Raw genomic sequence first — 24,239 nt, 5'->3', positions numbered from 1 at the left:
ATCACCAGGCGGATCGTACCCGTATTTACCATGGTGTGGGATATATGAAAAAAATTACATTGCTGAAATTTATGTTTTAATTCCTTCCTTTCATCAAATTTATGATTTTTATCATTTTTTATTTTACCAAAATAGTGAAAAATATTTATATTTTTGCTAAACATCAACGCTATAAAAAAATTTGCCGCCTAATTCCCCATAAGTTGATACCAGAGACGATTTTTAAATTTTAGGATTTTTTTTCCATAGTAATTTTTCATACAACTTTTGGCGGTCGAAAAAACGCATTTTGCATAAATATATTTTACTATATTTTTAGTATGTCAAAAAGACACACACAAAGAACTAAAAAAACCAAACTTCGGTTCTGTGGGAATTATTTTGACCTCTACTAATAGGGAAATTTAGATCAATTGTACTCAGAATCACGAGTACTTTCAATCTCACTGGGGAACAAAAAGTGTCCCAGAATTTCCATACATTTTTGTTACTTTCCTCTTTTGTTACCCCATACAACATGTACGGAAAATGGTAACAAAATAAGAAAAATCGTATGGGACAATTTTTTTAACTACTAGGATTGTAAAAGCTGGTAGTTCTGAGTAGAAGTAGCATATTTTTATTTTTTTTTTTTCAAAAATATCACATTTCATAAAGGTGGCAAATAAAAAAGAAATGCCATATAACTCGGCAACCTTCAAATCAACGGTGAACAGACATCTTCTGGCCGAGCTCACTCCATCGTAGCTTACGTCTTTGCCTTTGGCTAGTCTCTGGCCAGCAGTAAGCCCATTTATAATATAAAAAGGTCCTATTAGGTATTTAATTTACCTACATTTACAATTGCAGAAAACTGGGCCGTCCAAAGTATGTGCCCCGCATAGACGTTGATTCCATCGTCTCTCAGCATCAGAGCTGTGCAGCGTAATGTCTGGTAATGCTTTTATTTTCAATTATACGTACAAAGGGAAGACTGTTGAATGCCTTGGACACAGTAGAAGACCAGTAGTAACTCTAACAAACGTACAGCGCGAGGTATGTACCTATGTACACTTTACACTTGTTTCCATTTTAATGTTATAGAAATCGTTATTATATAAGTAATTATTTATCTATTGTGATTGTGACCTGGGTTCTGGCAGAAAATCAGTGCTTCGGTCGAAAGAGCGAAGCGTATCACTGAGCCGCGACCCTTTTGTCCTGCTGCAACGCACACAGTTTGTATTTTCTTTTTCTTTTCTCTTTTTTGTTATTGTTGTTTTTTTTTTACTGTCTCATTTGTATTTTACTGTTCTGTCTCTCTTTTATGTTGCGCCTAATTTGTGTGTTTTAAATTGTGTATTGTATTGTGTGTGTTTGCAGTCTGCCAAATAAATAACTTATCTATCTATCTATGTGTGCGCACTGTGTACGCAACACATATAAGCGGATGAGAAAGATTCATTCTCGTTCATTCTCATCCGCTTACATGTGTTGCGTACGAACACAGCGCGCACACATACATACCGCGCGGCGTACGTTTGTTAGAAGTGTTACTTCTGGGGCCCGTTTCTCGAAAGGTACAAGTTTTGTATTACAAGTGTGTTTCCATGGAAACCCATACGATTAGACAGTTCGCGGACTTGTAATACAAGGCTTGTACGTTTCGAGAAACGGGCCCCAGGTCTTCTACTGTGCCTAGCAGTGAGTCCATTGGGCTAAGTGTAATGTGCAATAATGAATTAAGTACGAAATGTTCCATGTAAAAAAGGTCAATTTCCACATATAGTAAAGGATTTATGTATACCAATTTGTATCCTAGGCCACTGAAGAACCTTTTCACAGTAAACGTCAAAGTGACTTCTATGGCAAATGCTTTTGTATGTTGCCTTCCGTGATTTTTCTCACTTAATGGTCTCACCGGAAGACCAGCGCTGGAAGTCGCCAGCAATATGCTGAGGTGAGGCCATTTCGTGGCTCTTCATATTTTATCTGTATGTCTCGAAAATTGTTTATTGTCTGTGTGCATACGAATAAACCATTATTCTATTCTATTCTTTCTAAATAAAGCAGTGTCAATGAGACAGGGTTCTAGAGTGGGCTGATATTCAAATTGGTTGACCGTACGTTACGTATGTGTACATAACACTAATATCCAAGAGTTGAATGTATTAATTTAAAGTTTTCAAGCCGAAAAACAGAGCCAGTGATTATTTTGTTGTTAACTAACATTGTCTTGTATGTTTTCAATGTCTGTTTGTAACTACAAATTAGTAAATCGTCAGTAGGCAGCCAAAACTCACTATGTCTACCTAAAAGTTAAGAACTATGCCATAGTCAATTGAACCAGTAATATAATGAAACAAGGCTGTTTTCTACGATTAGCCGGGTACACACAGAGGTAATATACGCGTTTTGTTCAGCCGAGCAACCTGCCTCGGCCGAGGCGTTTACATTGGACGTTTACCGCGCAGGCTCATTGCCTCGCTCTGTGTGACGCGGCTGGTAAGCTAGGCCGCACATGCGCGTTTTGATAGCGTAGGCGGAGCGTTAGCGGAGCGCAACGATAGCGGTGCGCCGGACGAACGCTGGCGTTTCGCCCAGCGAACGCCGGCGGGAACTAACGAGCGCGGGTTGCGAGCGGAATGCGCGCGGATTGCGAGCGGAACGCCAGCGTTCCGCCGGCTCACCGTTATTATTGCGCTTCGCTAACGGTACGCTACCAAAACGATTTATGTGTGGCGGAGGCTTTAGTGTGTTTTTGATTGTCAGCTGTGAGTTGACGAATTAAAGAAAAGGGCAGATTTATAATTTAGTAGAACTATCGAATCTAATGTTAAAAAATATTTCAATATAAAGTATAGAGTCCGATACGAATCATGACAGTTGAAAATATACCAGTACAATTTATTAGAATAATATACAGTTTTAAATGAAATTAATTTCATGTAAAGAAACGGGCCTTTGCCTACTCTGGTTGTCTATATTGGCGACAACGATTTAATGTAATTATAATATACTGGTTTATATATTAATTGTTACTTTAATGTTAGCTTTTATTTAAATAATTTAAAGTATTTGTTTAAGCATCACAAAAGTGTGTTTTATTTTGTTAAATCTTATTTGCCTAATAAAAATGTGAGTGTGTTTAGTAAAACGTCCCACTTTGTCGGTTACCATTAAGGCGAGATTTACTTTTGTATCTTTATATGAATAAACTGTCAAAGCGGCTTTATAGCAATCGACAAAGTGGGACGTTTTTCCGTGCACACTTACAAATATGTAAAGCGAATTAAATAGTAGTAAGACACTTATGAAATATATTTGCAATAATGTATCTGTAACATTCCTTCAAGCGCTTTATATATAAAAATAAATAGTTAATCAGCAAGAGATGAAAAAAATATTCTTTTATACCACGTCGGTTGCAAACAAGCATACAGTCCGCCTGATGGAAAGCGGTCACCGTAAACTAATGGACGCCTGCAACTCACGGGGTGACGTTCCCGACCCATTAGAAACTTGTACACTAATTTTTGCTGTGTACTTTTTAGGGTTCCGTAGTCAACTATTAAGCCCCATTTAGATGGTACGAGTTTCTCGCCCATTTTGGTCGAGAAACTCGTATGACATTATCGTATGCGATTATCGCCTGGCGATTATCGTACGAAAACGTTTACATTCGTGCGAGAAATAAAAACTCGCATACGAGTATCGTATGCGATACTCGCCAGGCGATTATCGCCAGGCAAAATAGTTTAGACGGAGAGTAAGTAAGTAAGTAAGTAAATATTCTTTATTGCACCATTTTACATGTTATATTATATGTATACAGAATGTTTAGTGAGAGTATAACTAGGTAACAACAGGCGGTCTTATCGCTAAAAAGCGATCTCTTCCAGACAACCTTAGGGTAGCTGGAAAAACGGAACAGAAACAAAAGTTAACAGGCAGTGCAAGAACAAAAAATATAGAGAAAACCAACACAAACACACATACATATATACCGAATACATAAATAAATATACCTTACATACACATAATACATACATACATACATACATAAATACAATAAATAAAAATGGCAACTTAAGATAGAGATAGATAGTATAATTTAAGCTGATTTTTGAAAATTGGAAGAGATTTTGCTAAGGTAAGGAATTCCACAACCGTACAGCCCGGAAGGTAAAAGAGTTGCTATAGAATTTAGAAGAGTTGAATTTTCAGGAGATAATTCCATAACATTTCTCGACTCGTCTAAATTAACCGGTTCTCGTATGACATTTCTTCTCGAACGTGCGATTATCGCACGAATCGGATCGAACCGATTTTCATGCGAGTTTTGCCTGTCAACTTGCGTGCTTAGTGGCTAGTAGTAGCTTCAATACACTATAAATGACGGTCTAAATAATAATTATATAATAGGGAAAATAATGAATTTGACCGTAGCGTTACCTAGCTAATAAAATCTTAGTTGCGATACTTGCGATTAGATTTAGGATATAATTGAGCATAGGATACAGATAAGATTTATTTTAAATGATAGTATGAGGTACCCCATATGGGGTAAAATGCCAGTAAACATTAACTCTATAATGTTGATAATGATAATCCTAATTTATTTTTGGTTTTAGCAGTTACTGAGAGTTAGCTATAAATATAAAAATACCATGATTTACATGATTTCTGTTTCTAGGTAAAGATAATTCATTTCGACTTTCGACTGAGTAGCGCATAAACTCGTATACGATTCTCACATACGTGTTTTGTTTACACGGAGACATACAAACATCAAAGGCGAGGCGATTATCGCCTCCTCCCGTGCGATATCGTACGTATAGTTTACATGATGCGAAATTTTTTCTCGTACTTCGATAATCGTACGTTCGAGGCGATAAACTCGTACCATCTAAATGGGGCTTTAGGAACACTTATAGTCTCGCCATGTCTGTCTGTCCGTCCGTCCGCGGATAATCTCAGTAACCGTTAGCACTAGAAAGCTGAAATTTGGTACCAATATGTATATCAGTCACGCCAACAAAGTGCAAAAATAAAAAATGGAAAAAAAAATGTTTTATTAGGGTGCCCCCCCTACATGTAAAGTGGGGACTGTTTTTTTTTTCATTTCACGTGTGATATATTGTTGGATAGGTATTTAAAAAATCCTGATAGGTTCAGGAGTTTTTGAGAAAAATACGGAAAACTACGGAACCCTACACTGAGCGTGGCCCGACACGCTCTTGGCCGGTTTTTCTAAGGAGAGTTCGGGGGATTTTTATTTATGCAAAACTATTTATCTGCATAAGAATAATTAATATGCTTTTTGCATCTCTCGCTGGTCTAACTGTAGCTATGTATATATTACTTATTGTATAAATGTCATGTCACATGTGAAAGTAACTTTTGTAACAGAGTGAATTACAATATAAAGATATAAATATCATTGGATTTTGTATTATTTATCCATTTTTCTTCTCTTTAAATTTAATGCGACATAAGCACGTTCAAGATCGCAATGATGTGTAAAATAAAACAAAATTAAAAATCACAGTCTTTATTTTACAGATTTTTACATAATTTCACAATAGTGAAGTTTACTATATAACTAAGAAAAGTTAAGTTTATTAATATAATAACTAGGTAAAACGTAGAATTTCAATGCAAAATTATTTAAAAAAGGCATATGTGTACTTATGGGATTGTGACATATTGCGTAATAGTTATTGGTTTATGCGTTTTTGATAACACATTTTGAATGACTGTTCTACAGTATACTAAGTAAAATCTTTAAAAATTAAAAACTTATTTACCATGTCGGTCATGGCCTACAGAAGATACTTTTAAATGAACCTAAGTACATTTTAATAGAGTACTATTTGTGTGTTACATAAAATTATTCAAAAACGCAAGGATAATTGCCAGTACCAAAGAGGATCGAGTATTATAGAGAGTTACTGTCAAAGTAAAATGTGTAATCACAGTGCATAGACTGCCATCTCTTGACACAGGCTTAAAAATTTTGAACCTCAGTTTTGACAATTTGGCCCATATTCTTAGCTTGATATGTGTTATAATGTCAGATATTAGTATTAGCGCCATCTAGCTGAGCGTACCCCAAAGGTGTAATGCCATCTTGGCCACCGTACCTTTTTCTGTATGGTACTGAGGTACGTTTTTTTCTTAGACTATCTGTCTATACGGAGTTATATATATATATGTATGTATATATATGTCTTTGCCAGTACTAAATGAACTCTGTATAAATGGTAATTCATTTTAACATGACGTGTCCAGTTACTGAGAGACGAGAGTAATAAAAAAAATATGTAAAAATGATCTCTATCGATAGGTAAAGAGAATTCATTTTTAGTATAAAGTGGCTAGTTATTGGGCACTGGCCAGTAACTGGCAATCAAAGACATACGTAACTCCGTGTAGACGGATACAATCTAAGAAAAAACGTACCTCAAATCCATAGAGAAAAAGGTACGGTGGCCTAGATGGCGTTACACCTTTGGAGAACGCTCGGCTAGATGGCGCTAATATTAATATTTTACATTTTCACACATCAAGTTAACAATATGGGCCAAATTGTCAAAAGCCTGTGTCAAGAGATGGCAGGCTATGCACTGTGATTACACATTTTACTTTGACAGTAACTCTGTATAATACTCGATCCTCTTTGCTGGCAATTCACCTACTTAGGTTTCCAAAGTTACCTACAGTAAAAAAACATGGTAAATGTTTAGGTTTTCGTGTGTGACCTTGCGTGCGACGCTAGTCCTATCCTCGACAAGCATCGTCGACCGCATTCGGGGCATACGAAGTCGCCTGCCGGCTTCTTGGCTGCGGCAGGTTGTATCGCGGCTTCAGGGGCTTTCTTGGCTGCACTGGGAGGGTTTCTAGATGATAATATTGATAATGATGGGATGAGTAGGTACTAAATCCATACTTAATATTACAAATGGGAAAGTGTGCGTGTCTGTTTGTTTGTCCGTCTTTCACGGCAAAACGGAGCGAGGAATCGATGTGATTTTTTAAGTGGAGATAGTTGAAGGGATGGAGAGTGACATATGCAAATTTTTGTCTCTTTATAACGCGAGCGAAGCCGCGGGCAAAAGCTAGTTCTTAATACAATTTTGCACGGCCTGTAACTCTGCGTCTATCGCATAAAACAACCGTGGGCATAAAACTCTTAATTTTCTACCACAAGACACACACTGAACGTCATCGCTAAGTATTTTATCCATATTAGTCTGTGTGTCTGTTTGTTTGTCCGTTTTTCAGGGCAAAACGGAGCGACGAATTGACGTGATTTTTTTAAGCGGAGATAGTTGAAAGGGATGGAGAGTCACATAGGCTACATTTTGTCTCTAACTCGATACTAAAAACTACAATAATAAAAGCAAGTTTAGTTTAAACATTTTTTCTACTCCCGTGTTGTTATTCGTCATTTACCGTGTCGTGCATAGATCGTTAAAACCCTACATAAAAGATGCCCGCCCCCGGCCGGCGCCCCGCGTACCCACGCATACGATATAGCTCTTACAGCATTGTTAGGTAGCCGTTAAGGGATATAGCGGGCCGCGGGGCGCCGGCCGGGGGCGGGCGGCGGCGCGGGGGAGTGCGAGCGACAGGGTGAGTGCAGAAACATTGCAGAGGACAAGTCAAAATACTTGTAGGAAACAGTGCGAATTTCACGAAAGTTATTCTAGAAAACTATTCAAAAGTATGTGCATGGTTGTAGAAAAAGTATTGTATGCAACGGTGTTTAACTGAGTCAAAAAATACTCGTGGCGTCTTAATAACAATTTTCGGCTTCGCCTCAAATTGTTACCCACGCCACTCGTCTTTTTTGACCTCCTTTAAACGCCTGTTGCATAAAATACTATAATAATCAACGTGTTACAAGTAACTTTAATGCAATGGAAATTTAAAACTATATACACATTTCAATGTATTTTACGTACCTACATAATAGTAATTACCTATACTATACCTACACCTAAAGTACATATACTTTAATATCTATTAAAGCTAGATAGTCGGCATTTGTACAATGTCAGGTTAAAGAAAGAAAATGTAATTATTAATAACAAAAACACGATGAATCGAAATTAGGGTTTTCGTAAAAACAATAATAAAAGTAGATGTTTATTTCTTTTCAAGCGAAGAATTGGGAACTCTACATACTTTTCCCTAAACAATGTTTGATTTTAAACAATGTACGCACAACTCTAAGAACAATTTTCAAATGAGAAGATATAATTACAATAATACGATTATCAAATCGAATAACAAGCAAAACGTCATAAGTAGTAAGCTAAAATATGTATGTATACATTATACCTGTATTAGCATAAAGGAATAAGTGAGGGACGAGTTGTAACTCATACATCAGTAAATGCGAGTTATTTGTATAGGCATAGTTATAGTGACATCTAGCGACAATCACGAGTCAACTAGCGTAAATTATCAGTACTTGTCAATAGATATCCCGACGAACGAAGAGTAATAATCGAGGGCTCACCAATTTTTAGCTAATATTACAGTAGTATTAATCAGTATTCTGTTTTCAATTCCTTCTGCTTGTATATAAAATAAGTTGTAAACAGTTCTAATATAATTTTTTTGGCAAACGAGACACTATTGACACCTTTTATCGAGTAGTGGTACTGATAATTCACGCCATTTGACGCGTGATTGTCGCTAGATGTCACTATAACTTGCCTATACAAATATCTCGCATTTACTTATTCCTCCATGACAGAGGTAAAAACATAGTGGGTTAGTACATTTCCCTACAGTTCAGTTTGTTATTGGTTAACTTGTCTCTTTATCTTGAAAAGTGTGATGATCATGTAGCATGCAAGGACTTGGTCTTTGGGGTCAATAAAGTTATTCTTCAAGCATGGATAGAAGATATCGCGTCAGCAAGGGATAACTGAAAATATTCGATGGGTCCATAACCTAGTAACTAAATATATCTACTTAGATATTAATCCTTGGTTAAAAGGGTACCTTTTCGCCATTACTTACGTGATTTAAACTCAGTAGAGATGTAGTTCGAAATGTATTTTTAGGGAAACTCACGAACGTGAGCATTCGCGCTTATATTTAAAAAAAAATGTCGCTTTTGTCTAGTGAATGTAACGGCCCGATACACTATGACTGGTAGGTTATCGATATGCACCCAAAAGCGGTATCCACACGATATAAAACCGATCAAAATGGCGAATTTCTGTCCTGTCTTGTCTAGGACGAAAAACATTCGCGCCTACTTTTTTTTTAATTTACCGCCTTTGTCACTGACAAAAATGGTTTAACAGACTATAATTATGAGTATTATGACAGGGGTAGGTTCATTGACATTCACCCAAAAGTCGTGTCCTTTATATCAGCCCATTGCTTCATCACGCCGCCGAGTATGAACTCTGTGACGGCCCAGCCACGACAGCGGCGGCTATACATTAGAGCGAGACACAGCGATGGGACTTTTCATTCGCACGTATGCTGGCTGCCGCTCACCGCTGTCGCGCTTAGACCAATGTCGTGGCTGGGCCGTGAGCGACGGCGGAGTGTGGCCCAGAGCGGCTTGTCAACCGATGACGTCACGCGATATAAGACCGCTCAGAAGATGAGATATTCTAATTGTCTATGGCATTAAACCTTCGCGCCTACATTTTTTTAATTTGCAGCTTTTGTACAGTGACGGTAACGGCTTGATACACTATAAGTATGACTGGTAGGTAGTAATATATTTCACCCAAGAGCTGTCTCCATTAAATCGATCAAAAATGCGGCAAACGCTAATTGTCTAAGGGACTAAACCTTCGTGCCTTCCTCTAGCTTTTTTCTACTGGCAAAAATGGCTTAAAAGACTATAACTAAGACTGGTAGGTTATCAATATTCACCCAAAAGCCGTGTCGTCTATATCGGGCCGCTGCCTCAGCACGCCGCCGAGGATGAACTCCGTGGACACCAGGGTCGCTCCGCGGCGGCGCAGCGCCGGCCACAGCGCCTTGTCGGCCGCCGACGTCACGCAGATCCAGTTCGGCGCCGAGGCCTGCCACACGCCGCCGGAACATTCCACTATCACTGCGGATACAGATAGGAATAATATAACACTTGCTTCTTAAAAAATCCACGGACCTCTTTGCGTAATGCCCTCGTGCACGCTCGTATAGGGCGTGCAGCGTGCATGTCACACGATCCTGTCCCGAGTCGACGCTGCATGCCGCTAGATAGTATAAAATAAATAAATATTATAGGACATTCTTACACAAATCGACCGAGTCCCACAGTAAGCTCAAAAATGGCTCGTGTTGTGGACTTGTGGGTAAGTATGCACGCTCGTCCGCCCCACCGAACGCTCCGCACCGATCGTCCACTCAGGCCTTACGGCTCAGCCGCGACATTGGTCTAAGCGCGGCAGCGGTAAGCGGTGGCCATACATTGGAGCGAGACACGGCGATGGGACTTTTCATTCGCACATATGGCTGCCGATCACCGCTACCGCGCGTAGACCGATGTCGTGGCCGGACCGTTAAGCATCAGTAACAGGTATCTCGGAAGTTCGCAAAAGATAACAGAACTACTGTCAATAAAGCTAGGAACATACTACGCGGACGTCCGTCGTAAAACGACCGCGACCGCGACCTATCAGTGTGCACGGAACAAAACATCCAGAGAGCCAGATTTCGATCGGACGTCCGTGCGCTCAAGGCCACGTCCGCGTCCGTCGACCGATAGTTTGCACGGTTATGTGTATTTCCATTGTCCAGATTCCCGTCCGCGGTCGATTTACGACGGACGTCCGCGTAGTGTGTTCCTAGCTTAAGAGTTACCAAAGCATATTTAGATACCTTAGGGTAGCGTTCCCACTTAAGCGTCGCGTGTCTCGGGGCGCGTCTTACGTCCTTCCTATACAAAATGTACTGAGGAGACGTTTTTGAATTACATTCAGGCGGCGTGGCGCGGACGTCCGTTCCGCGCCACAGGACATACGTCTCTTAAGTGTGGCCGGTCCCTAAGTTTAGTACTTCATACGGAAAAGTGCGTCTGGCCATTACATTTAGCCGGTTTAAACAATGATCGGTGTTTATTGAGAGTTCATACGTCTACTAAATTACTAATCGTGAGTAGCAAATACAAAAAGTAACATGAACTCGCAAAGACACCCGTGATAATTGGGTAGGTATAATGTTTTTTGAAGATACGCAAATAATATATTTTTCTGATAGAATACTTTATAACGATCACGGAAAGGTGGCTCTTTTATTTTTAATTCGTATTATTTATTAATTATCTTCTTTTAAGTGACCGAAATGAGGTTTGTGAAATTTAATGGCAGATGAGGTGACAATACCTTTGCGCGTTCAGAATAATTATATGAAATTAGAAAAAAAAAACACCAATCTTATACTATTAAACGAGCAATTCTTGTATATTTATTTATATATACCGACGATCTCGGAAACCGCTCTAACGATTTCGCTGAAATTTGTTATGCGGGGGTTTTCGGGGGTGAAAAATCGATCTAGCGTAGTCTTAGATCCCGGAAAACGCGAATTTTCGAGTTTTCATGAGTTTTTCTTTCGCGTTTGTAAACGTAAAATATGGTCCTTATTTTCGCCGCGCGCGCATCGATTCCGCTTAGCTCAGTCGTACGAGGTCGGTCTAATGTACGCAGATAGATCGTAGGTGTCAGGGTTTCGAATCCCGGCCAGAAATTAAGTTTTTGTTTTTTGTCTTTTTTTTTTGTTTTTGTATTTATAAGAGTTTTTTTATCTAAAGACGTGATATATTAAAATAGAACCGAGCGAATCTCGGTCGCCCAGATATTGACAATTAAGTGACACCGACAGTTAAGATAGCTTTTTTTTCTAATTTCATATTATTTCGAATTACTCACGTTTCATCTCTTGCGCCGTTGGTAAAACGCTCGGCGTGGCAGATACATGGTATCCTTCAAGGAAGTTCCTTCTGCTCTTTAGAGTCCTTTCTAGACTGAACTGGAACCTCCTCTCCGCTTGCGAGTCCTTTATTAGGAACTGCCATGGGTCTGGAAAGAAAATATTAGTTTGGTTGAGTGAGTGAAATTGGTGAAATGAGTGATTTGCACAGCTCCTCGGTACCGAAAATAAGGACGGCGTTACCGTTTTTCAAATCGCTTACAGTCATGTCAGTCATGCATTTAAGGTTTAAGACACAGTTTCACTTAAGATAGAGTGTCACTTAAGCCACGTATCACTTACCAACGATGGTGTTGGTGTCAACACTCACAGCAGCACAAGCTTGAACCCACTCAGGGCCGACTTTAGGCCTCCCGAGGACGACCGTGCACAGCAACTTGAGTGTTCTCTTTATTTGAGACACTACTAATGACACAGCTCACATAGCGTCACTTAAGGCACAGCGTCACTTAATACAGAGTCACTTAAGACACAGTGTCACGTAAGACACAGTGTCACTTATCTCGGGTAAGACTTACCAACGATGGTGTCGGTGTCAGCAGAAGCTTGAACCCACTCAGGGCCGACGATAGGCCTCCCGAGGCCGACCGCGCACAGCTACTTGAATCTTCTCTTTATTTAAAACACTTTACTAAAGAAACAGCGTCACTAAAGACACGGCTTCACTTAAGACACAGGACACTGTCTTAAGTGACCCTGTATCGTAAGTGACAACTTGGCTGTCTTAAGTAACGCTGTATCATAAGTGACAACTTGACTGTCTTAAGTAACGCTGTATCGTAAGTGACATCTTAGCTGTCTCAAGTGACGCTGTATCGTAAGTGACAACTTGGCTCTCTTAAGTGACACTGTATCTTAAGTGACGCAGTATCGTAAGTGAACTTAGTGTTACTCAAAGTCAGGTAAGACTTACCAACGATGGTGTTAGTGTCGGCACAGGCTTGAACCCACTCAGGGCCGACGATAGGCCTCCCAAGACCGACCGCGCACAGCAACTTGAATGTTCTCTTTATCTGAAGCGTCACTAGGACCGTGCACGACATTACGTCTGTTACTATTACTGCTCCTGGAATTTTTAAAATGGTAATATTTATAAAGGTAAGTCAAGTAAGATAATAAAATAGTAATAAAGACGTTTATTCAAAAAGTTTGAACAATTGAAACGGAAAGTGGCTCAGATAATGTGTGTATTTCCTATCCAACGGTTTTCAGACATGTTTGGTAAAAAAAGTTGTTATCCATACTAATAAGTAATATCATAAGTGGGAAAGTGTGTGTGTCTGTTTGTTTGTCCGTCCATCACGGAGAAACGGAGCAACGAATTGACGTGATTTTTTAAGTGGAGATAGTTGAAGGGATGGAAAGTGACATAGGCTACTTTTTGACTCTTTCAAACGCAAGCGAAGCCGCGAGAAAAGATAGTAACTTATAATGTAACCATGAATCTACTTTTACAGCTATTCCAGTGACTCGTTTGGCGGTTACATTGTCCCATAGATATCTTTTAAAATGTACAGATGTAAAAAAGTCGCATGTGGCGGTTTTAGTACTTTTAAGCTCGTCTATATCGAATTATGAACTTCGAACAACTTCAACAGTGCAACAAAATTAAACCAATAGATATACTTACCTAATTTTTCAAGCTTACTCCTCACATCGTCATTAGAAAATGCCGTGAACAAAACATAATGCCTCTCCGCCCTTACCGGCGTCGATTGTACTGATGTACTAGCCGTACATTCCTTAGAATTTGGCAAAGACCTCGTTCTTTTTGGACTTGGTACTTCCAACTCATTCGCCGCTGGTCTTTTCAAATTCTTCGGCGATTCTGTACTAGACTCTGAAGATAGATAGACAGTACTGTTTTCATGTTTGGCAGTTTCTTTAGATTTCTGTCGTGAGCTTCGTCTTACTTCGGTTTCTGGGGTTTTTTCGTTTCTGGATGTGTTTTTTGGGTTATCTTTTTTGTCTTTGCTTCTTGTACTTCTGGTTTTTGAATCGCTTCTGTTTTTAGAATCATTTCTTCTGGGCTTTGAATTGCTTCTTGATTCAGAGTTACTTCTTGAGTGTGAATCACTTTTAGATTTAGATTCACTTCTTGATTTGGATTTTTCCTCTTTGCTTTTTGATTCCTTCTGTTCTTCACCCTTTGATTTCTCGCCTTTACCATTATCTTTTTTATTTCTTGTACTTCGGGTACTCCTAACCTTTATATCATCAGTATCTTTATGATCGTCAGCTTTCGATTTACTTTCCTCAGATTTCTTCGTTTTAGATCGACTACTTCTACCTTTACTGTCACTTAACTCTTCAATTGGTTTGTCCTTTTTCTTATTTTCATTTCGTGAATGTGGCCTTTTTGCTGGCTCGTCTGATAATCGTTTAGACTGCTCATCTTCCTTTTCTTTCCCTTTCTTTTTCTCAGTTTTGTTCTTTAAACGTGATATATTTTCACTTACAATATCTGCATCAATATTATCATCGCTATCAACTATAACAATACTCTTTAGAATACTTTTGCTGTTTCTATTTATTTCGTCAGATTCTCGAACTTTAAGTGTAGGCTTACGAACTCGCGTGATAACTCTAGAAGGCAGTACTTCGAGTTTTTTAGAAAGATCCCGTTTAGCATTTACTTTGGCTTTCCGCTTCTTCCCAAAGGTGATTCCCGAGTCTTGATCAGAAACTTCGTCCGTTTCAGTGTCACTGGAAGACTCTGTAATAGAATTATGCTTTAAAGTTACACTAGTTTTTATTTCCTGGCTATCCGGAAGATCAATATTCATTATTTTAAGAGTTTGGGGTGTTTTAAGTACAACATTTGAAATTGATTTTTCGTTGAGAGATATATTAATTTTAGAATCACTACCTCCACTGTCAGATTTTTTGAGTGGCGAAACTTCACTTTCAATGTGCCTAAATCTATCGCCCATTTCATACCCTTCTACAGAACAAGGCACCAATTCATCATCACCTTTTTCTTTCTGATTTGATGAATTTGGTTTAATGGAGTCCGTTGAGGGTTCTCCTTGGGTGCAGAGATCATTAAATAAATCCTGCGTGGCTGCGTAATAGTTAGGATCATCATCGTCGTCGTCATTCGTTACAACAACTTTCGGAGTTGGCGCTTTCGTGGGAGTTTTCTTAGATTTTAAAGGAGTTCGGAAAGGAACTTTAAAAGGACTAATAATTTCTTCAGAATAAACCTCCTCATTAGGTTTTTCAATTTCTGCTTCGTCAGTAATAATTTGAGTTGGCAGTTCTTCAAAATTTTCTTCCTTTGAGTCATCTGTTATTATTTGCGTGGGCAACTCTTCAAAACTGAGTCCTTTACTAGGACCATCAGTTTGGTCTTTCGTTTTATTTATCTCTGCTTCTAATACGTCATCCCCGATTATTTGTGTAGCCATATCTTCAAAATCTATTTCCGGGCTCCCGCTAGCATTTGCTCCTTTAACTTCATTTTTCACGATGTCGTCTTCATCTTCACAATCTGTGAGATCATCATCAACATTGGTAACAATTTTTTGAGTCGGCAGCATTTCTATATCCTCAACAAGTTTTTGAGTTGGCATAACACCAAGGTCACTATTTATATTTTCAGCATTAGAGTCAACTATAATCTTTTGGGTTGGTAACATGTCTATATCAGTTGACAATTTCTGATTTGGCAAGATATCCATATCTTCACAATCAGTTGAACTGCCGGACTCGCGTCTGATTTTATTCAAGCTTACTTCAATCTTTTCTATCCTTTCTATCGGTGGGGATATGTTGCCAGTAATCGGCTGGGACTCAAAACAGTCATGAAATGATTGTGTATTCAATTCTTCAAACGCGATTTCTTCATCAGAGTCATCTTTATTTTTAGATGATTCTTCAACACTTTTGTTAATACTCTCAGATTTCTGTTCAACCATAACTGGTTGCTTTTCTACAACAAAAGCTTGTGTTTCTGCATTGAATATATTGTCCGAACTATTCACGTTTTCTTTATTTGCTGATATTAAATCGACTTTTAAATCTTCTTGGTCATCTATTTTGCATACTTCAGGTAATTTATTTGGTATTGGAGCCTGTGTGTCACAATTGTGTATAGTGTCAGGTACAACCTGCGTGTCTAGAGCGTGAATGTCAGGAGCTTGCTGTGTTTCTTGCATGTGAATGTCCAAGACAGGTGGCTGCGTTTCCATACAATGTATGGAGGGCGGAGCTACTTGCGTGTTCGCAGTGTAAATAGAGTCTGTACTATCATTAGCTTGGACAGGTTGTTGCGTTTCCATTTCATGGATATTATCATTGCTCTCTTCAATAATTTTATTTGATTTGTTTGAAGCTGTTGAGTCATTGAAAGAGCTTCCAGAATCATCTAATTGGAAATTAAATGAGTCTGATTTTCTGGCGGATGCCCAGTAAGCATTGTCTATAGTTTTACTGCCCATAGGTTGGATAGCCACAGTTTTATTAGACGGTTTTATAAATTTGTTCATGGGGCTCTTAAACTCAGATGATTTTTTGGGTTGTGATGGCATTATAAAGGAGTCATCCTGAAAACAAGAAAAACCAGAATTTATCGTAATTTATAGAAACTATAATATATAGCCAGTCCAAAAAATCTGTCACTAATCACATCAAAAGTGCAATAATCAAATTTTCTGTGGGATCAAATTCACACCTACATTTCTTTCTAGTGACGGAAATGGCTTGACAGACTATATAATAATTATATGTTCTTATATTTTTAAATAATAAAAAAAAAACTGCCTCACCATATCACTGACTTCAGGAGATTCTGGCACCAACACTGGAGCGCCTAACCTAGACATCTGTTTAGGTACGGGTGCTGGGGTACATGGCAGGTCTATCGCCTGTGTCATCGGCAAGTCATTGTCATCTTGAAGCAGCCTAAACATGCCGAATATAGCCCCAAACTGAACCATGTCGCCATTTTTAAGCGGATAGGGTATGTATGGCTGCAATGTTTTCTAAAAAAAAAAAAATTGACAGAGTATTAAAAAACAAAGAATTGAATACACCAACCGGTCCAGTCGGTTTTACGACTGGTCTGCACAATCGGTAGTAACCCTGCCTGCTGAGCCGCTGTCCCAGGAATTCCGGTAAGGGCAGGGGCGGCTCACTCCGCGATTCCATCGCCGCGCTACAAGTACATGCGGGCGGCCGCGAGTTCGCGGCCTAATCAGGGGTGGCTCGCATTCTCACGGAACGCTCATTCGCACTTTCTATTGTTACTATACGTCGCGAGTTTTTTTAAAGGTTCTTAAAATGCGATATCCACGTGTGGAATGGCTAATAACGTTTAGTTAAACAAACATTATGAATAAAATAGGACAATCTTACACAGACCTACTATATGTCATTTATGGCCCACGGAAACGTTCAATCAGGCTTGTGACGTTGGGATTTAAACAAAAATATATAAATACTCTATATACCTAGAAAGTACCCAAGACTTGAATATAATAGCATAACATTTTATCTGAGTATTAATTTTTTTAATACATAGGCAACCCTAGCGTCGGACGCTGCGCACGTGCGGCTCGTTTCTTTGTAATAATTTTGTAGGTATTTAAAAAGGCGGCATTTCGTGAACTTCAAAGCAGTGGGCCTTCTGTACTTGTACTATTATATATTCTGTGGTAAGGGCCATTTATTTGTGTGATGAATACAGATATTTGTTCCTGAGTCATGGATGTTTTCTAAGTATATAAGTATGTATTTATCTATTTAAGTATGTATATCGTCGCTTAGCACCCATAGTACAAGCTTTACTTAGTTTGGGACTAAGTTGATCTGTGTAAGGTGTCCCCAATTTATTTATTTTTATTGACTATAGCTATGATGGCTATTACTTATTATCTATGTCTAACTACAAAGCTCGATATCAGGCTGATATTGTCATTATAAATATGGTAATAATTTTTATACTTGTTTAGTACTTAATATAAGAGTGCATAACCTCGCCGTTAAACTTTGGTTTGGCGAAATTGTAGCAGTAAGCATGTTTGTTTAAAAAAAAATAGTATAGCCAAATTTTTTATCAAGCAAAAATATTTGGGATCAATATTTAACTCATGCAGGGTTCAAGTCCAGCCTGAAATCATGGTCATTTAAAAAAGCTAAATTTTGTCTCATGAAGTGTTGTGCTAAATTTTGAAAGAATGACACCTTTGCACCCTACAACTTATAAGTAATCTAATATATATGAGAGACCCCAATGGAAAGAGCTAGAAAAGGGCTTAGCCTAGGGTAGATTAAGACATATACTCAATTTTTTTAATGAAATAGGAGTAAAAAAAAAATCACTGCCGCCCATGAACACCTGAAACACCACAGGTGTTAGATGTCTGTTGCCAGCCATTAAGATGGGTGTACCCTCTTTTCTTGAAGGTTCGAAGGTCATCTAATTCAGAAAAAGGGGCATAATCGATAGATAGAGTCCTAACAACAGTCCGTACTACAAACTGCAAAATAATATGTATTAAAGCAAAGACTAATAATATGTATTAAGGACATTGTACAGCAATCAATACTTACACCTTGGACTTTAGTTTTATTGGATGAATCCAAGTCCATGAGCATGATGTCACTCAAGCTTAGGACATTAATCACGGCATGTTGCCTGGATATTGACTGCAAAGGAAAACATCAATTTAGAACATTAGCTGAGTCCACACAGAACGAGAAACTTTACAAGGCTTGCAAGCGATCATTCAGTGTACACCACAGATTTGCCTTTGGCTAGTCTGTGGTCAAGAGTAAGCCCATTCATAATTTAAAAAAAAAATCCATTGGCCGAGCAACCTGGCACAACCAAAGATTTGTAGAATACTAACCATATATTTAAGTTATTTATTATTTTGCAATTGCGTACTAACAACAATGATCTCAGTTGGTCCTTTAAAAAAAGCAAAACTACATTGAATATTTGCCATTTGTGCACATTGCCTCATGACATGCCTCACCCTGTGTGGATACAGCTATTCATTTTCATTTTCAGACAAGAAGTTAATTTAAGAGTTAAATGCCTAATAATAACAGCAGTATGACAGTGAAAGCCGAGAATAAAAAGAAAAAAATAATAATAAAGACGTTTATTCAAAAATTTGAACACATGTACATTATAAAAGTACACAGGCATGCTTACAAACTAATTGAAAAGGTAAGTGCCTATAAGTTCCCTTCCAAAGAAAATCCTGAGATAGATAGAGATAGAGATATTTATTTTGCTTCCAAGTACACAATAGTACATTACATCAGAGGCCGGGAAAACGAGGATTTCCGGCCAAGTGGGTATATAGGGATACGAGGCCGGAAATCCGTTTTCACGCCGAGGCATGTATAGTGCTTTTCTCAAACATACAATGAAATAAAAAAAAATGCTCTAAAGGACAATATTTTATAAAAAAAAGTTACTTTGCAGGCCTAGGCCTATAAAATAATATGAAATCCCTTTACAGTCCTCTCGAGTTGTTGCGCCCAAAAAGCGATACTTCCCAGCCCATTTTAAGGAAAGTAAAGACAATATTTCATTGCATGTTTGAGAAAAATAACATTATACACTGGAGTGCTGAGCGGTCGACTCCCGGCCGATTTCAAAAGTCCCCGAGTGCTGAGCGGTCGACTCCCGGCCGATTTGAAATGTCCGCAAGTGCCATGGCGCCGGGAGTCGACCGAATGGTCATTGCGTATTTGGCGGGAAAATTAAACGTTTGCGCGCGCACCTAAGCTACAAAAACTTTAACAATAGATAGCGGAAAACACAATAATTAATTGTCGCATCAAAAATAATTACCTTTAATATAAATATTATTAGAAAATCCTTATTTTAAAAGTGCCAGGCAACAGGGCCTTTGCTAAAAATTTGATGTTAAACAAATTGTGTTTTTATGTGTGTATTGCTATACAAAATTGTATACGGATTTAAATATAATGTGCCTGGGTAAGTACTAAACAATTTACAATAGTTTAACCGTAAATTTGATTGTTTTCACTTATTGATTTGGCATTTTATTTCAAATAATCGAGTGATGAATAGGTTTGGCCCGAGGAATTGGGCGTTTATTTAGATATATCTAGTACTAATAACCTAAAAAAACACTTTAATCGTTAGGTTAACTATTTGATAACCAAAGTTTATAAACTTTATACTGAAAGCTCGATAATTTTTCATCACCGAGACACAATATTCAAGGTCACGACCGTGGCCATTTTATTCAATTTTCGATGTGGATAAAATGAGCGTAATAATTTAGGCGAATTTTGTCCCATTTGTATGTCGTTTTCTATTAAAAAATGTCACTACTAAGACATTGTTATTTAATGTAGCTTTGAAACCCCCAAAATTTTAATTAAACCACTTTAAGAACTTGGTATTATGAAAGAATGTACGAAGGTCATCTATCTACTTTAGCTTTCGCATGTCTTATTTTTCAACTCATTTATTTTTGAAAATCGGAATTTTTGTTACTTAAGCCTGTGATAATACATATACCTTAAGACGCTCTACAAAACGAGTATATAATTTCAAACATATAATTGATAAATAATAACAAAACAAGATTTCAAAGTTACCTCAGTTTTTTTACGAGACGGATTTCATACCCAATTTTAATACGCTTTTAATATGTAAAATCTCAATGCAAAAGTGTAATTTTATTACCTTTTCTGATGTATATCCATGTATATATTTGTAAAAAAAGTATTTTTCTTAAGAGTAGTGCTTTTTTCTGTACTTTTTAGAGTGTGTTATGCAAGAATCCGGATTATTTTTCCTTGGCTTAGGATAAAATGAGGATTTGCTAATTACTTACATATCGACAGCAAATCTTTGTCAGTGTAATTTAAAGCCTATTTTATACACATTATAGCGTCAAACTTTTTATATACAACTTTCATACAAAAATAAGAAACAATCATTAAATTTGTATCTCCCGCCAATATCTCGCTGATCACCGTTCAGACCAACTTCAGACCCTCTGGCACTTGAGCATTTTCGCGCAAAATGGCGCCGCCACCTGACAGCTATTTGACGTATCCGTGCTGCCACCCGAAGGGTTATAATGGTAACATGGACCCTAGTAGGGTATTGCAAAATCAGTTTCAAACTTAAAACTAGGTTACAGTGAAAATACTAGCCTTACTATGTTTGTTTAATACCTACTAAAACATTAGATCATAACATTATACATACTTACTAAGCTTCTAGTGACTTAGGTAAATTAAAAACACGGTTATTACTTACAAAATATCCTCCACAGTAGCCTTACTTCTGGATTTAGGAGTGCTAACCAACTTTAAGGAAAAAGAAGGGAGGTTTTTGCTCGCCACTCTTGTAGTGAGGAACAGTATAGACTCATATCATAAAATAACACTACAATACTTACATTCAGATTTAGATAAATCCCACATGTTTGTGGATCTCTGCCTATCTTGTTGGGTCCTCTTTTTATCGCGTATGTGGAACCCTGTATACCCAGGAAGCCAACCTATAAAATAAAAGCTGTTAGTTATCTAAAGAATGGCCAAAAGAATCTGTATTTTTACTAAACATAGTAAACATTTTAGATACGTAAACAGTTGTAAGTAACAACTTGTACTTAAAATACGTGATCTTACAAGTGAAAGCAATCGTAAAGAGAAACCCTTTAATACTTAGTTAGTAAACAAGGCTTACAAAATAGGTACTAACCTGTTCAGGGTCAAGTCTTTCAGTTTGCGAATAATATAGCTCCTGGGTGCACTCAAGCTTTTGAGTACATTCTATCTCCATTGTGAAAAGCTAATTAACAATCCATATGATTAACATAAAACGATAGTAAAACAAGTAGAAGTTTCCCGGCAAACACACGACGCAACCGCGCAAGAATATTATATACCAATGGTATATGGTAATGGTAATGGTATATAATATTCTTGCAACCGCGTAATCCGCGTTATCAATTAAACTGTCAGATGTTAAGTCAATTTTTTTTTTTTTTTTTTTCTTCGTCCTTCTGGACAGGCTAGGACCATAGGCCATACCGCCTCGTCTTGAGTGAAGTATTTCTATTTTCCTTTATTCTTCTTCTTGTTTTAATACTTATAAGTTATAAAATATAATTTCATTAGTCTGATGTTAAGTCAAATGTCAATGTCAACTTGTCAAGTAACAACTCTAACGAAAATTATAAAAAAAAATAATTAGGTATTTCCAATGGTAATTTTCCATACTTGATGGCCGAAACATTCAGATTTTTATACGAAATAGTATAAAAATCTGAATATTTTAAGATAAGTAGTACAAAAACAAAGTAACGGACATTGGTACTTATTTGACAAAAATATTTTGAAAGAATTGAGGAATCAATAGACAATATACGAATGCGGCATAAACAAAAAAATTGGTTGTCTGTAAAGTCAGTTTACGGACGGTAGTTTATGTGATAACGTCAAACATTACAATAGTATAGACAGGGGCGGTCAGAGTATAGCAAAAGGGGCCCGATTCTGGGACTTTTTTCACGTTTTTTTATTTATTTATTTATTTATTAAAAATACACAAAAGTTAACAGTATTTCACCAAAGCACTTATGTGGTAATATAATTATGTACATGTTAAATTGACATAAATAAAAGCAAACACACTTAAAAGTTAAACTATGGTTATTAATGAAAAAGCATTTATTCAAAAGTCATCGGTACATGTAAAACTAACTTAAAAATACTAATTAATATAATACTACTCTAATAAAACTAACATGACTATAAAACTAAATTCTATTCACAAAACTCGTTCCGAGCCCTCTCAGATGCAAAGGTGCCCATCACACTCGATGCGTTCCCACGCTGAATTGCGATAGACAGCCTTTGCATCAGAAAAGACCCGGAACGAGGGTCATGGCCTCTCTCGCTGAGCCGCCGCCCCAATTCGATCAAAAAGGCTCTCCCCTCCGCACACCAACACCCCGACGTCTCTACTGCCAACGGGACAAATAGATAGCGCGACAGCAGCGCCGAATATTTGTCGCGCTTCCGTGATGCTGCTAGTTCAGCCGCTGCTCCAGCAGTCCGGACTGTCCGGCCGATGTGCGAGGCGGCAAACGTGCTGACACACGTAGCGTCCCAGAGTAGGCACTTACCCTTCTCCCACGGTACGAGTGTCAGCCCGTCTGGCCTTTTTCCATCGGACCGGCTGAGGCCTGGAGGTTCTAACATGCACGGCACATTTGCCGACACAAGTGCTCTCCTAATAATGTCATTAAGGGCATGGTGCCGTGGAAACCTCCCCATACACCGACAACAACTCAACGCATGATGGCCATTACTCTCCACCATAGAGCCGCAGATGCATTTATGAGGTTCGCAAACATCGCAGCCCAGGCGAAGAGCGACAGCCACCCGCATTGAGTCGTTGTCGAGAAGAGTACCTATGTGCGGAGAGGGTAGTGCTTGTAGCCATGCACCAGCTTCAGGCCTTGCAACAGCCAAAAGTCTAGCCTTATCTGCACCTACAGCATTTTCCAGCAGGCTATCAAAAACCCGTCTCACACCTATTTCATCCCACATCCGTTGTATGTGCGGTTTATCCGGCAACGATGTATTTGGGTTTAAAGTCTGCCAGGCCGCCACAGCATCAGACGCGAAAGGAATCGTGGCACTGTCGTCATTCAAAGATAGTATTTTAGTAACAAGACCCACGACCCCCTCTGACGATGCTAAGAAGGCCGGCAGACTAATATCCCGAGCACGTCGTATACCCAATCCACCCTTCCGTATGGGCAAGGACGCTAGAGTCCACTGATCTGGATTTAGGGAGACATTTAACAAACGTTCCACCGATTCCTTCAATACACCGTCAAAGGAGTCGATGTGAACTGGGTGCAACCAGGTTGGTACGGTGCGCAGAAAATAAATAATTTTAGGCACAGCAAAACAAACCCGCAAAAGAACCAGTGCTACGTGTGCCGGAAGATCTTTTAATCTTTCCGCAGCCATCATAAGAAGCTGCCTTCTCTTATTAAAGGCTTCAGGAACAGCCTCTGAACAAATTGGAGAGCCCAGCAAAGATAAAGAGTGAGCCGACACTTCCTTGAGTCCAGGAAGCAAACTACTGAACACAGGGAAAGAAACACGGGACTCTACACTGCAGGGAAAAAACTCACATTTTTCAGGGTTTACTTCTAAACCCAGATCCCGAAAAAGTGGCAGAAGATTACGCAGGTCCTGCTCCACTTCGTTCGGCTTGCCCCCGAGCGTGCCATCATCCAGGTACCAAATGTTTAACG

General features: G+C 38.5%; 1 protein-coding gene across 7 annotated transcripts; it reads right to left on the bottom strand.

The window, feature by feature from the left end:
- Positions 1 to 6,541: 6,541 nt before the first annotated feature.
- On the bottom strand, positions 6,542 to 21,832 carry LOC125241064. 7 transcript variants are annotated; one of them, XM_048149361.1, is made up of 10 exons: positions 21,665 to 21,832; positions 21,360 to 21,461; positions 18,511 to 18,606; positions 16,725 to 16,940; positions 14,825 to 16,502; positions 13,586 to 14,671; positions 12,869 to 13,021; positions 11,895 to 12,044; positions 9,895 to 10,078; positions 6,542 to 6,881 (listed from the first exon to the last, which is right to left on the bottom strand). In XM_048149361.1, exons 1-10 carry the CDS (start codon positions 21,743 to 21,745, stop codon positions 6,725 to 6,727), a joined length of 3,903 nt encoding a protein of 1,300 aa, XP_048005318.1. In that variant the 5' UTR covers positions 21,746 to 21,832; the 3' UTR covers positions 6,542 to 6,724. The 7 variants fall into 7 exon arrangements, with proteins under 7 accessions (XP_048005318.1, XP_048005319.1, XP_048005314.1 ...); XM_048149362.1 differs by having other exon boundaries at positions 14,930 to 16,502; XM_048149357.1 differs by having other exon boundaries at positions 13,586 to 16,502; positions 21,665 to 21,754; positions 21,798 to 21,818.
- Between the last annotated feature and the right edge of the window lie 2,407 nt (positions 21,833 to 24,239).

Source organism: Leguminivora glycinivorella, chromosome Z (assembly GCF_023078275.1).
Source record: "Leguminivora glycinivorella isolate SPB_JAAS2020 chromosome Z, LegGlyc_1.1, whole genome shotgun sequence".
NCBI classification, from domain to species: Eukaryota; Metazoa; Arthropoda; class Insecta; order Lepidoptera; family Tortricidae; genus Leguminivora; species Leguminivora glycinivorella.
The sequence above is the reverse complement of the archived record's forward strand: the minus strand, read 5'-3'. Positions and strand labels throughout refer to the sequence as shown.